This window comes from Sesamum indicum, linkage group LG7 (genome assembly GCF_026168435.1).
Source record: "Sesamum indicum cultivar Baizhima isolate 11 linkage group LG7, ASM2616843v1, whole genome shotgun sequence".
Classification (NCBI taxonomy): Eukaryota; Viridiplantae; Streptophyta; class Magnoliopsida; order Lamiales; family Pedaliaceae; genus Sesamum; species Sesamum indicum.
In genome coordinates, this window is record NC_142663.1 from 13,165,586 (window position 1) to 13,181,529 (window position 15,944).

Sequence of the window (15,944 nt, forward strand, 5' to 3'; positions counted from 1 at the left end):
AATAAAAAAATAGATTTAAATAATTAAAAAAAAAAAAAGAAGAAGAAGAGTTAATCCGCTCCTCAACCCGAGATATCATGCAAAAAAGAAAATTAGAATACGTGGATAGATGACATTTGCAGAATATATATACACATTGTTGAATATCTTTAAGACAAATTACATCATCTTAATGCTTTTAACATAACTATCTTATCATTTAAAAAATTATAAATGCTCCTCTAATTTTAACATTTGTCTAACAATAAGCTTCATTTTGTTAGTCTTCATTAGATTTTCATCTAATTTTGTGGTGAAATTATCAAATATTCTTTTAGATTATGAAATAATAATTTTTATACTTTTTAGAAAAAAATAAAATATTTTTATGGACTAATATGCCTTATGAATTCTTTATTTCACTCACCCCTTATTTTTAAATACATTTTTCAAACTCTAAAAAAAAAAAAACAGTAATGGTTAAGTAATAATGTCAACATCATCGTCTATACTACATAATTATTTTACATATAAGGGGTATTTGCAATTTTTAAATTAAGATTATTCCTAATAATGTCAAATTTTAAGACTGATAGGTATGATTTAACCTGAAAAGTAATCTGACTATACTAATTATAAAAGCAAACCCTTTTTTGCGTCTAAAGTGGATGTTTTATTTGGCTTTTTACATAATTTGCCCTTTATTTTTATATAATTCCATTATTGTTTTCTTTCACCAAAATAATTAACTATTTTAAAGAGGGCATAAATGACAATGTGCATTATTTATGACAGTTCTCATACCAAATTATTAAGTTACCTTCCAGTAAACTAATTAAACTTTAAAAAAAAAAAAAAATCCTTTCACGTCAGATATGATGTGCATTTTGCTTGAGAGTTATGGAATTGACAATGTGTTGTGATTTGAGTGGAGCTGTTATTTGAGTGTTGAAGTTGACAAGTGACAAACAGAAGTTGTTGGTACTCGTCTAGAAATATAGTCAAATGATGAGCTTTGAAGCTCATACCTCCACACACAAATTCCTCCTTTTTCAATCACAAAAGTTAAAGTAGGTTACCCCAACTTCTCTCAAATTTTATTAATGTATTCTTATTCATTCATCAACTTCAATTGCATTATGGTTCTTGATTTGCTTCATGTTCTTTTGCATTTTGCTTTGTGGTGGTTATGGTTGTTGCTTTTCTTGCTGCTTATTTACAATGCTACTAAGAGTAAGATTTGTTTTTCTGATGAAGCCATGTTTGAATTCAATTATGTACAAAAGTACTAAAATCTCTATTTTTAAAAGAAAGATTATGGGCATTTCTATAATTAGGATGCGCGAGCACCAAGGCCAAAAAGAAACGATGCGTGTATTTGTTTATCTTCTATTCTTTTGCTTTTCTCTTTTTTTTTTTTTTTGAAATTTTTAGTGTTTTTATAAACAATGAAAAGAAAATGTAAATCACATACAATGAATCAAATTCGTTGGTAGATTAAACTATAACATATTAATCACGTATACAATGAAAAGAAAATGTGAATGGAAAGGCGTTAATACCAATATTTTGATAGAAACCATCAGTCCAACCAAAACATGTTAATTGAAGAAACACACTCGGCGGTTTCATCACATTTCCTTTTATTCCGCGGTCAAACCGAGGAAGGAGCAATGAAGCGGAAAGGGTGGGTGGGGGGTTGAATTTGAATTGGTCGACAATCGCACTCCAAAACTATATTCAAAAAGTTTGAACTGGGGTAACCAACAACCAACATGTCCAAAACTAATTGCCCCCTCCTTGGAGTCAAAGTAATTTAGCCCAACACAAGGGATAAAGTTGCAATTATGATAACCACCTTTTTTTTTTATTTCTAAAAAGGGACTCCTAAAAGACTTTCTTCTTTCCTTCATCTTTAATTTACTTTTAGGATAATTATGTTTACATCCTCTAATTTATTATTTGTTTATTCAAATCATTTCTACTTTTTGGATGATTATATATACATTTCAATATAAACATCAGTGTCATTTACATGTCACTTCTGTTCTTAATAATTGCACATACACCTTGCAATAATATCAACATTAATACACAAACTATTCTTATTTTATGATTGTCAATGATGATTTTTGTAATTATGCATAAAAAAATGGTAGTTTGTGTAAACAAAACATAGATCAATGAATTTAGATGTAATCATTCCTTTCCTTTTAGTATCTGGGCATGTAATATAATGTAATGAAAATATTCCACGCCAATTACAAAATATAAAAGACTAATGGAATATCTTCAGCTTTTTTTCTTGATTTACAAAATTAGGGTGAGAATTAAAGGCCCATCCGGAAAAATGAAATGGACAATTGCTTTCAGAAAACAACAGGCAGACTCTAATATTTGGAACATGAAATAGGTGTTAGGCTTGTGACGCTACCCCAACAAAAGAATCAAGATACAGTTAAACTATCACTGCTACTCCAAACCCCAACACCCACTATTTCTACACTCTATATTGTCTCTACTCAAGAAAATAATGCAGACAGAAACACACACACACACACACACATATATATATATATATACATATATGCTAAAAAGTGGCTAGTAGTAAATTAATTACCTAGATCTTTGACTTAGCAAACCCAAAATCCGCTTAAATGTTGACTAATAAATCAAAAGCATCTAACTAATGATGTTTTAATCTAATGATTGTGGTTAAGTTTAAGGTCCTATAAACAAGTTTTAGTTCCACTAAACATGTGGGTATTTGTTTCACTTGATGCGAATTATCACGATTTATTTACAAACATCTTAATATATTGGTTGAATCGAAAGTTATTATAATCTATTATTTGTATCAGTAATTCGATATAATACTAATTTCTTTTTTTAAAAGCATCTAACTATGCCTGAAAAAGTATATATATACATATATATATATGATATTATATATTTCAAAACTCATTTCACTGCTCTTACGAAAGATATATCAAATCACATATGAACTACATTTTTTCTTTTTATCTAACACCTTTTACCCATCACATAAACTATCATCATTGCACTTTTATTTTAAATCCGATCATATACCTAATAAAAATCTCATTTCAACTAAACTCATTAGTTCTGTCTCAACTTTTTTTTAAGATAAAATCACAAGCAATCACAACTATTGTAAAAGAAAACCTTAAACTTAATTTCCTACACTAGGCGTTCTGCAAATTATAATTGTAGATATACAATTTTTCAATATTATATTTAAGTCCACCCACCATAATGACATTCATCATTGCCATTAACTTGATTTGAGAGTGTATTATTGTACCATGACTTCTTGGCTACATTGGATTTCACCTATCCGATCAATTAATATGAAAAGTAAATTCTATTTAGATATGATTGGTTTAATAATTACGTGTAATTAAATTTGATTTGAACTACAATTTTACATGGAATGTCCTCACTGGAATTGCTCATATGTTGCAAAAAAATATTTAGTACTAATATTTTATTTCCTATAACAACAGTTATATTTTTTAGTTAATCATAAAAGTATATTAGGCGACCGACACAAATAGTTAACTATTTAGAGTGATTTGAGATTTTTTTTTTTTTTAATAATTACACCATCTTTTCTGAAAAATTTGATATAATTATACGTAAATTTTATATGACTTGAAAAATCCAATCTAGTTATCTAACATTTATTTTTATCTAATAAATAGATTATTCCTTTAGTTAAAATTACCAAATTTATTGATATTAGTAAAAAAGTTGAATGAAAATTACCCCGATTGGTTTATTACACATAGATAAATCTTTTATGATCCAACAAAAGAAATTTATTTAATTTGTAATAAGTAGCAAGTCAATCGAGAGTAAATATGATTTTTATTCAACTTTTTTGCTAATATCAATAAATTCAATATTTAAATAAAAGCTGGATATATTTATTTGATAATAATAAATATAACAAGTACTAAATGTAATTTTTTAAATTACATAAAAATTATGTATAATTACATCAAATATGGCAAGAAAGTACAGTGAAACTACCTTTATGTAAAAAAAATCACAAATTTCGAATTAATAAAAGGATCTTGATGCATGTCTATATTGACTGATTGTCAATAAAATTATGTTAAGCCTTTTCCATTGTCAAGCACACACTAAACCCAGTCACGGAAAAACAGCTACATGTGCATCAGAAAATTCACACACACGAGACTACTCCCTCTCCTTAACCTAAAATATTTGAATAAGCACAAATCCAGCAGTTGCCGTGTGACGGCGATTATTTTTTTTTTCCACAAAATTCAATCCAAAATCCACCAGACCATTTAGATAGACCCTTTCAACATTCCTCCTTCAAACTTGATAACTAGTTTATTTTCCCCTACTACAAACCCGAAAAGATAAAATAAATTCATCGTGATCCATCTTTAATGCCAATGATTCCCACCTTCGATTCCTTTGCTTCCCAGACTCTCATCACTTGATCAATCATTCTGCCCATAATCTTTTCAATTAATCGGAGACCCTTTTCGGTTTTGCCTTTACTCCACTAATTCTCACCTCCAAAACCATCATGTTTCTCGCAAATCTCGCTTTACTGGTTTTCTCCATCGTTTTCCTGATTGTGGTTTTCAGATTTTTGGCCAAAACAAGCTTAATACATTCCTTGAAAAGGGGCTGGCAGTTCTTGGAAGGAAAATCCTATGTATACCAGTTCTACAGGGTGCCGAAATTCAACGAAAACATGCAGGAAAATCAACTCTACCGAAAGGTTTACACGTACCTTAATTCTCTACCTTGCGTTGAAGATTCCGAATTCGCGAACCTCTTCTCCGGCTCTAAGTCCACTGAAATCAATCTGATTCTCGACGAGAATCAAACTATCGCCGATCACTTCCTCGGCGCGAGAGTGTGCTGGAAGATCGAGAACTGCGAGGAAAAGGGCGTTAAGTCGCTCGTTCTGAAGATCAGAAAGAACGACAAACGCAGGATTTTAGTTCCCTATTTGCAACATATTCATCAAGTGTTTGACGAGATTGAGCAGAAGAGGAAAGAGGTGAGACTGTACGTCAACGTAGAGAACGGACTGCAGAGAGATGGACGGTGGAGATCGACGTCGTTCACCCATCCAGCGACGATGGAAACCATCGTCATGGACGCGGATCTGAAGACTAGAATCAAATCCGATTTGGAGAATTTTTTGAAATCCAGGCAGTATTACCACCGCTTAGGCCGTGTTTGGAAGAGAAGCTATTTGTTGTACGGGTCAGGGGGTACGGGTAAATCCACATTCATAGCTGCAATGGCGAAGTTCCTGAGCTACGACATTTACGAAATCAATCTGCACAAAGTAGAAAACGACGCCGATCTGAACTACCTCCTCCTCCAAACAACAAAAAAGTCCATACTCGTGATCGAGGATCTGGACCGCTACCTGGCCGAAAAATCATCGGCGGTCAGCTTGTCGGGAATCCTGAACTTCATGGACGGAATATTCTCCTGCTGCGGCGAAGAGAGAGTGATGATTTTCACCATGAACAGTAAGGAAAACGTCGGCGCGTGCCTTCTACGCCCCGGCAGAATCGACGTGCACATCAACTTCCCCCTCTGCGATTTTACCGCGTTCAAAAGTTTAGCCAGCAGTCATTTAGGATTGAAAGATCACAAATTGTTTCCGCAAGTGGAGGAGATCTTCCAAACCGGGGCGACTCTGAGTCCGGCCGAGATTTGCGAGATCATGATATCGAACCGGGGTTCACCGAGCCGGGCATTGAAAACCGTCATCACGGCACTGCAAACCGACCTTGCGGGTAGGGTCAGGAGACGGCTGAGTGGGTCCGGGTCTGGACGGGTTGTGGATGAAACGGAGGAGTCAGGTAAGGAAGGGCAAAACGGGATTCATCCTATGAAGGAGATCAAGAATTTTTACGGATTTTTGAAGTCGAGGAGTAGTAGAAAGGCTTCGTTGGACAAATTTGATGTTGAACCCGTTGAAAGGGAAAATTCGGGTTCGGTCCATATTCATGATAATTGAATCGGGTTTTATTGAATTGAATTCGGGGCTCCGATAATTGGAAGCCTCTTTTTGTTATTTTTTACTGGTGTAGATGATTTCATTTTTTCAGATGTTGCTTTTTGGGTCTTTGAAATTATTAGATTGACTTGTAAAAGATTACACCATAGCATATACTTGTACATTTCTGAAAAAAGTCTCTAAGCTTTTTTTGTTAATTGTTTAATTTACAATAATTAATTGCATAACTTAGTACATGAGATGTGCTATGTGTCCATTATTTTATGATCAAATGCTATTTTACATATTATGTTTTTCTTTAAATAAAAATGAAAAAATAAGGGTGGCGCTTCACAAACATGTCAGTCAAGGAGGATTCCGCTTGTATCATGTATTTGTTAGAGTCTTTATCATTGACTTATTGTCATTAATATCTATGTGTTTGTTAGGCTTTATACAATTGACTTATAGTCGTTGACAATCAAAATCTAACCAACGTGATAATCAATACAAGATAGAATGTACGTTTAATATTATCAAACACTTTATCGAGCATTTGAACCTACGTCGTAGGTGTAAAAAATAGTTGATCTTAAGTCCTTAATTATTAGGACAACAATTTGTGATTATGCTACGCTTCTACATGTAATGTACACGTGCAAATTTTTATTAGAATTTATTGGTTAAGTGTTTATTATTGTATTAAAAGCTACATTTAGAGTATATAAGTTTCTTCAAAATATTTTGTGAGATGGTTTAATACTTATTAAACAATTGCAAAATATTTCATAATCTTTTCAGGAAAATAAATTATGAAAAATAAAATATTAGGATTTAATAGTTTTCCTTTTAGATAAAGCACTATATTTTGCCTCAAAACTCCCTGCTACGGTCACATAGGGCAAGAAGTTCTGTTTTTTCCCTCCAAATAATATCTAATTTAGTTTTTATTACTTTTAATCCTTTCACAAAGACTATCCACTTCTAATTATCATAGAACTCCTATATAATAGAAGTTTTCCAAAACCCCCATGGTTCAAATGGCGAAAATTGGGCCTCACAAATTCTCATGCAATAAGAGACCTGTGGCTCTTGAGGTGGTATGGCCTCCAACCAATTAATTATTTAATGTAGTTTGTTTAGCTAATCATTTAAAAAAGGATAATTACACTCTCCTTTTTTCAGATTTGATATAATTGTATATAATTTATTTTTTATTTAAAAAATTATATTTAACACTCCTAAAGTTTATTTTTATCTAATAAATAAGTCCTTTTGTTAGTTAAGATTCACGAATTTGCTAATATTAATAAAAAAAAAAGAATTATATTTACTCCCAATTGACTTAATACTAATTTATTGCAGGTCAAGTAAATCTTTTTATTATCAAATTACCTTCATATGTCTTCACGCGTTAATGCATATGATGAGGTATATCTTCACCATTATAAGGACAATTTAATCCAAAAGAAATTGTTTGACCTATAATAAGTCAGTAATACATCAATCGAATATTTCAATTTTCATTCAATTTTTCTGTTAATATTAATAAATTTAGTAAATTTTGACTAACGGATGGACTAACTTATTAGACGGAAGCAAACTTAGTGGTACTAAATATAATTTTTCAAACCACATGGGGTCTACGTGTAACTACACCAGACCTTAGGGGAGGGGAGTGTAATTATCCCTTTGAAAAATAACTACAAAAAAAATATAAAATTATAATTGATGTGTACCAAGGTTTAATAGCAACACAATAATTAAAAAAAAAAATCTCAAAAATTCTAAAATCAAAGGAAAAAAAATTAACATACAAAATAAAAGTCAGTACTCCGATATTTAAGTCAATAACTTGAATTACTAAAAAAGAATGGGAAGAATTTGAAATAATGCAAGCTAATACCAAAATAAGTTATCTGGAGATACTATTTTAAGTTATCTCATTTTTTTTTTTTTTAGTAATTAAAGCTATTGACTTAAAAATTGGAGTGTTAACATCGTCTCATTTGATTTTAGAACTTTTGAGAAGCTCATTCGACCATTATGGTACTGCTGAACTCAAATGCACATAAAATAATATTAATATAATAAATATGTTTTATGATTTTATTTTCCAAGAAACTTCAATTCCGATTTTTAAAGTAGGACTTAATATTTCTATGAACTCGAAAAAATATATAGGTATTTCTATCTAAATTGGATTTAATCTGGTCCTAATGTCCTATTATTTGAGTTAACAAACAGACTGAATTTGATTTCCTTTGGTCCCCCAACCAAACACTCCGTAGTTGAACAGTCAGGTCTTGGAGTTTAACGTGTTTAGTTTTTTCTCTCTCTCAAACTCTCGTAGTCATCGCGTTTATCGTCGTCGACTCAGATCACTGCTCTTCGATCTTCTGTGAGACACCTTCTATCTCCTCTCAAGTAAGATGAATCCTTGAATTTACGTATGCAATTATTTCTTTCCTGATTCTGATGATATTAGAATTTGGAGCTGGAAAAAGATTTGGATTGTTATAGGGTTTTGAAGTGGGAATTTTACATTTATGTTATTGGATTCTTACATTTATGTTATTCAAGAGACGTAATGTATTGCAGTTTAAGCTTTAGTGGTGCTTATGTTCTTTGGCTGCGATCTTTTGTAATTGTTCGTTCATATGCTGTTAAAATTGGGGCTTGAACTGTGGACGAAATTTGTTGCAGGTGTTCCTGTTTGGGGTTTGATTGAATTAGGGTTAAATTTCAGCAATGGTAATGTTTCAACGTTTTCTGTTAGGGATTTTGTTATTATTATTACTATTTTTTTATTCCTGCTTCTAAATTTCTATTTCATCTGCCTTAATTGACTTTTTAGTATGAAATAAATTGTCAACTTTTGTTTTTCAGAATTATATAATTGGTGCTTTTAAGCCGGCATGCAACATTTCAGTTACATTTTCGGATGGAAAATCTCGAAAGCAGGTTTGTTTTTATTGTTTTTGCTGAACTTCTAGAATCTCTTTTGGGTCAAAGTAACACACCAAGGGTGCCTTGATTTTTCAATCTAATCAGGTAGCCAGTTTATTAATTGCTTTATCTCAAAAGGTATAATATGGAAAATTGCAGTACATCGAGGGATGGGTTCGGAATGAATGTTAAAAAACGCTCCATATTTGCTTTTGAGCTGTGTATAGTTGTATATCTGTGAGCAATGGTGCATTTTTCTGATACTTAGTGGTGTGCATGAACAGTGATAGTAACTTTAGGTACTGTTTTTTGATTGTTAATTTTGAATGCTAGAGTGGTTAACTACAATTATGTTGCTTATTGGTGCAATAAATTCTTGTGAGCAATTTTATCATACAGCTAGGCGGGCTCAAGATTTTCATATCCCCTGAATCCATGTTACTGTAGGTGGCACTGAAGAAGGAGAATGGTCAAACAGTAATGGTCCCACTCTTTCAAAGTCAAGAAACGATATCTGGGAAGGTATATCATATTGTGCCACAGATATTACCTTTACCAATTTAGGGCTGAAGATCATTGTTAAGTAAAGATTTGTTTAATCATCGTGATGCACATCATGTGTCATCGTTTCAGATTTCTGTTGAACCAGTTTCAGGGAAGAAGGTTGAACACAATGGAATCAAAGTTGAGCTTCTTGGCCAGATAGGTATGTACGAGTTGTATTATGAGATCACTGCTTGATCTTCAAATCACATTTATAGCTGGACTTCTTTTTGCATAACCGAAAAGAAATGACATAGCGGCAAATATATCAAATTTTGAAAAAGAATACTGCTATTCACCACATAGGCTTCTGCTTGTATGTTTCTCAACATTCTCTCTTGTTTGCAGAAATGTACTTTGACAGAGGCAACTTCTATGACTTCACTTCTCTGGGTAAGAACAAATAATTTATCAATCTTCTGGAAGCAAGACCAGCTTGCTATGCAATATGTCTCTGGCTTAAGCTGTATACTTGCTTGCTGTGTGCTATGTATGTAGCTTTTGAACTTTTTATAATGCATAATGCTGACTATTAAATTTTATCATCCATTTCAGAGAATTTCAATTTTAACCATCATGTATGCAGTGTCCTGTGCGATAATGTCGCATGCTCGTGAGCAGGACTTTTTCTCTTTTTGATATATATTTGATTTTTTTTTCTTGTAATAGTTCGCGAACTGGATGTTCCTGGAGAAATATATGAAAGAAAAACATTTCCATTTGAATTCTCTACCGTCGAGATGCCATATGAGACATACAATGGGGTAAATGTGCGGCTAAGGTGAGTTGCTCAGTGTGTCCTAAATAGATCCGTAGAATACACTCTTGTCTTTGCTGTTCATCTACTTGCAAAAGAGATCCATGGCCCATGCTTTTACTTTTTGTTCCTGCTTTGAGGAAGCACAAGATGAACTAAAGGAAGAGATCTGTTTCAAAATTTTTGGGCAAGGTTAGGCATCCTGAGAATCCGCTGGAGTCTTAATAGCCTCTTTTATAGCGGTCTTGGTTAAAAGTTCTAACTACTAGGAATAGAGAATGGCTTCGGTTGATGTGACCTGGGATTTTAGTTTCTTAAAGTTTATGTTTCTTAAACTATCCGAGTTGTGTTGTATATTGATGATCATATGGCATCCCTGGATGTTCTGAGTAACTTCTGGAGAATGTATTCTGATGTTGGTTTCAGATTGTGTGGAATTTTTCCTGGATATCTAAGGAGTCTCATTGTCTCAGTATAAAATGATATTGAAGCTTTTGCTTGTCAAAAAGCTCTCAAATCATTGCTGTTGCAAAACATAGATTTCAATGTGTACAAATATAGAAATTGTGTCCAGTATTTGCATTTTCTGCATGTTCTGGCTTTTGTATTTGATATGTCGTCTTTCAAGTGTCAAATGTTAAATATCATTTTGGAACTTTTGTGCGCATTTCAGGTATGTCCTAAAAGTGACAATAAGTCGGGGTTATGCTGGCAGCATAGTGCAGTATCAAGACTTTGTGGTAAAACCCTTCTTCTATTACCCTCTAGAGAACATGCATATTATCCTAATTGGATGTCTTGTGCATCTTGAGGACCTGTAACACTGTCCACACTTCTTTTGAATGTTTGTTAATTAGATCACTAATTTAGATCTTGATGTAAAATTAAGAATTATATGCATACTATTATTTTCTTAGATGTGAATCTTTACATAATTGCCACAATATACTGTGAGAGCTTTACATTTTTCACCATTGCTATTGAAGTATAGATTCCTCTTTATGTATACTTAGAGACATCATTACAGTGGATCATTAAACTTTGTCTGTTACTTAAGGACTTAGAACTGGCACTTCTTCAGCTACTCCTCTAACATACCCAGTACTTCAATAGAACCTGGTTAGTTTTATGCTAAAAAAGAAGTAGTGATTATGGCATGGACTAGCTTATATTATCTATATTTTCTTGCTGTGATCCCTTTTGGGGAGGGTGTATTTCTCTTTGCATTCAAACTTTATATCATGATTCCGATGAGTTTGAGTTGCTCTAATCTATTCAAGCTGATTTAACCATTGTCTTTCATGGATCAGGTTCGAAATTATAGCCCTCCTCCATCAATCAACAACAGCATCAAGGTATTTTTTGTTTCTTATTTACCTGTTACATTACTGGTGTGCTATGCCATAGTTATGCAACTTTGTCAAGTGAAAATGATAGGGAGGATGTATGAAACCATGATTCACCTGTGGTTTATGATACATTATGCACATGTCTAGTAGATTAATTTCTCTTATATTTTTCCTTATATAAAATATGTCAGTAATCTTTTATCTTGTATTTGTAAGATGGAAGTTGGAATTGAAGACTGCCTTCATATTGAGTTTGAGTACAATAAGAGCAAGTAAGTTACCACCTTTGTCTAATTTAACTCTGATTTACCACTCTTTTGGCGCACAACTGAATTATGGTATTTGAAAAATGTGAAATACAAATGCCTTTGCTTTTGGTTGTTTATACTCAATTATGTTGCGTCGTTCGGGTTATTCCAACCCAGTTCTATTGTAGGCTATTTCCTGTGGGGTTATTCCAACCTAGGTCTATTGTAGGCTATTTCCTTTGTTGGTTGGCTGATGTATAGAAGTAGTATCATTAAATACCTTCTGAAGGATCTGAAAACCCTTTCTTTATCAAATAGTTCTTGTTTTCATAGTGTGTTTTGCCCTCTTATATTGGAGTTTTTAGATGTTGATAAGAATGCTGCTGATTGGAGTTTTCAATATCTAGGTATCATCTGAAAGATGTTATTATTGGCAAAATATATTTTCTTCTTGTAAGAATCAAGATTAAAAATATGGATCTCGAGATTAGACGCAGAGAATCAACGGGATCAGGGTCAAACACCCATGTTGAGACAGAGACACTTGCAAAGTTTGAACTGATGGATGGTGCTCCAGTCAGAGGTACGCTAAGAACTATTCTTTACTTTACAACATGCCTGTGTATAATATGCTCTTACAAACAACTTTTGGCTGTTGCTATCAGCTGTTAAATGTATCATAATTTGATAACCAAGATGATTTACTTGATAAGCACTTGCTTTAACAGGCGAATCAATTCCAATCAGATTGTTCCTAAGCCCCTATGAGCTAACTCCGACATATCGAAACATCAACAACAAATTTAGCGTGAAATATTACTTGAACCTTGTACTTGTTGATGAAGAGGATCGTCGATATTTCAAGCAACAGGAAATCACAATGTATCGGCTTGGAGAAACATCCGAAGCTACCTTATGAACCGTTTGAAGATTGCTGCCTCTGACGCTATATAAAGTTCCAACCTCTAAGGATTCTTGTGTGAGACAAACTGCAATCCTATTTACTGTGAAGGACAAGAACAGCTTTTTCTTATTGTTCTCATCAGTTAGGCCATCTTTGATACAAGATACACAGAATACAGGAAGGATTTCTGTACATGGGCTGCCCAGAGATCTGGCTGGTTTTGGAATGAATTATGAGATTATGATGATTGCCTGAGCACAGGCCATTGTGTTTTGCCGGGATCGGTTCTTCTGTATTCTCACTGCTACTCATTGAGGTTTGGTTCAAGTCCTTTTAGTGTTAGGTTTTGCCAGTTTTTCTTCAATGATATTTTCCTGTATGTGCTGTGTATGTTTGCCTCTTCTTTCTTACTTCATTTGTGTTTATGATGAAGCTTTACACTAACTTTGTGATGGTATGCAATGGATTTCTTCATCCTTAGGGTTAATATCTGACTTTGTTTTATGAAAAACCTATTTTTTGAAACTTTTGTTGTATTTTCGATTGAGCTTGAAATTGTTCAACTTGATTTCATGAGTTCTACTCGACCAAGTATGAACCTTTTAGTCTAGTTCCTAAAAAAGAATTTCAGCTAGAGAGAATTCTGATGATTTCTTTGTTCTCTTCTGATTTATTAGTGAAATATGTTATATTCCTTTAAAAAAAGAAATCTCAACAACTTGGTTATGCTTTTGTTAGTCTCGAGTTTAATCTCAGCTGGTGTTCTCGTACTCTTTATTAAGTCCTTGTCGGGACCTGCATAGCACTTGATCATTTGATGTCATTCAGAACATGCAATAATTGTAAATCGTGATCCAAAGTTCGTTGGCTCTCTGTGAAAGCAGCATGCTATATGCATAATCACCCTTAATTAATTCAGTTGTCTGCTTGGTTATTTTATGGTCTATGATGTAGTAATTGTCCGGTACAATATCACAGTCTCCTCTAAGTTTGTGAATCGGGCCATTGAGGCCTGCTCTGTTTTTTCACAAGGTGAAGGAGCCTTAATTAGAAGACAATATGATGCTTTTGCCGTTGAGTCAATTAGGAGGCAGTAATTGGTGTATAATGCCTCTCTGCTCTGTGGTAACACAAGGAGAGACTCCCTTTGCATGTCCATGTTGTCGGTCGAATCCATAGTCCATGTAGAAGTCATTTGATCTCATGCATTTCCTTTAGCATAAGTTACATCACTGCGCCTGGGGATTGGTTTAATTACACGATTATCCCCCACTTCTTACTAAAATATAAATACACATTTTGAGGATGTAAAATATAAACACAAAAGTATTGATGTAATGGACCCATTCTTGTATAATGAATGCAACGATTGGACACCAGCATTAAATTCTACAACGCAAACCGAGGTTTACGAGATCTACATTCACTTCAAAACTCGTTACAACTATAGATCTGTTATTATTTTAATAATTATGAACGCGGGACGTTACTTTTCTTGTTTAAAATAATGACAAGAAGATAGAGATTTCCTTTGATTAAATTCAATTTCGTACTTGCGATCAAAATTTGGGTTTGTTAAATAGAGGTAGTAAGTAGATAGGTCTTAGCAGGTAGCATTTATTAATGAAGTACGGAGTGAAGTCGTTTGTATCACGTCAATGGGAGAGGCAGACTAGACTTCCAAAACAAGAATATTGCTCTCTGTCGGTACACTTCCACACTACTATTCCTTTCGTGAGATGGGGTCCTAATCTATATATTCCAAATATTAGAATGGGTTTTGTCTTACAGATTATGATTACTGCACATCCATCTATTTATACAACAACTACTTCCATCAAGAACGTCTGATTGAAAATATTACATGAATGAGTATAAAACAAGATTTGAATACAATACATAATATAGTTTGGATCTTGTTGTGATGGGACTTGCGATTTTGCTAGTATTTATATACATTCTGACTTCATAAAAGCTATAAAAATTGTTGCAGAAAGGAGGTTTTTCAGTTTACAAGTTATACAAGTTCATTGTCTGCAATCAACATGAGATGCTTATTTGAATGATGTTTACGGGCTAAAAACATGGATGGTGACCCCCAAATGTGGGTTATTTAGATTGATAGTTGAGGCAATGGGGATGGTCCTGGACTGGACTAGTTATTTGTTTTAGGAGAAAGAGTTATGATGTTGAGTCCCCATCCATTTAGAAATTCAAGGCAAACACATGTATGGGCGGGCATCGGACAAGTAAATCGTGGTAGGTCTTAGCTCTCCATTCTCACTATCAATGTGATGCACTTCTTTGCTGCCTACTCTCGTAGTACTCACCCCCCATTTCCTATCTATACACCCGGTTTGATTTCTCTTTCGCATTTTATTAATATATTTAGACACATCTATCCTCTTTTTCGATTTCATCTCCCAATGGTTTCTAATTTACTACTCTTGAATCATCCCATACTTGATTGGTAAGATTGAGGTCTCATAATTAATAGATGGTGAATTTTGAGTTGTATAAAATATAAGTGTTTAGTCTACTTTAGATATATATATATATATATATGTGTGTATTTCTTTGTTTGCTTTGAAATTATTAATTGATTTAGAAAGATTATTAAAATGTATATTTCATGATGTGATATTAGTTGCTTTAGGTATCAATATATTTTTAAAAAAAAGAAAAAAATCTAGTGCGGTGGCTTCAACATATAGGAATAAATTATTATCAGACTCTATGCATGCACATAATTTATTTTTTATTTAATTATATAAAAATAAAAATAAAAATAATCAATATGATATTTCTTAAATAATTTTTCTTGATTTTAAATTTATAGAAAAAGCTAAATGATTAAGGATATTTTTCTCAATGTATATTTTTGTAATCAAATGTGGTTACTCTCCTCACACTTAATAAATAATATAGATTATTATTGATGAATAAGTGGAAAATTTTAAAATGAAAACAAATGTGTGGTTTCATATTTGGAACTTATACACCTATTTTATTTTAATTTAAGTAAAAAAATTAATTTAAATTAGATAGTTATGTTTATTTTGAAATTAATACAATAATCAAGTAATTAATGGCCTTGACTAATCTTGAGTGGATAATGCCCAAAAAGCCCATAGAAAGATGGCCCCACAAACAGAATTGGACGGTTTAGATCCACAGGTCTCAAAAT

General features: G+C 32.9%; 2 protein-coding genes across 3 annotated transcripts; both read left to right on the plus strand.

The window, feature by feature from the left end:
* The first annotated feature begins 4,284 nt into the window (after positions 1 to 4,284).
* On the plus strand, positions 4,285 to 6,225 carry LOC105166766 (AAA-ATPase At2g46620). Its single transcript, XM_011086242.3, has one exon. It carries the CDS (start codon positions 4,568 to 4,570, stop codon positions 6,026 to 6,028), a length of 1,461 nt encoding a protein of 486 aa, XP_011084544.1. The 5' UTR covers positions 4,285 to 4,567; the 3' UTR covers positions 6,029 to 6,225.
* A 2,033-nt stretch (positions 6,226 to 8,258) lies between these two features.
* Positions 8,259 to 13,244, plus strand: VPS26A (vacuolar protein sorting 26A). 2 transcript variants are annotated; one of them, XM_088882876.1, is made up of 12 exons: positions 8,259 to 8,434; positions 8,714 to 8,761; positions 8,897 to 8,971; positions 9,404 to 9,478; positions 9,606 to 9,662; positions 9,848 to 9,892; positions 10,169 to 10,280; positions 10,930 to 10,996; positions 11,567 to 11,611; positions 11,822 to 11,877; positions 12,261 to 12,436; positions 12,582 to 13,244. In XM_088882876.1, the coding sequence occupies exons 3-12, from the start codon at positions 8,926 to 8,928 to the stop codon at positions 12,770 to 12,772; spliced, it is 870 nt and encodes a 289-aa protein (XP_088739002.1). In that variant the 5' UTR covers positions 8,259 to 8,434; positions 8,714 to 8,761; positions 8,897 to 8,925; the 3' UTR covers positions 12,773 to 13,244. The 2 variants fall into 2 exon arrangements, with proteins under 2 accessions (XP_088739002.1, XP_011084543.1); XM_011086241.3 differs by having other exon boundaries at positions 8,260 to 8,434; positions 9,590 to 9,662.
* The last annotated feature ends 2,700 nt before the right edge of the window (positions 13,245 to 15,944 follow it).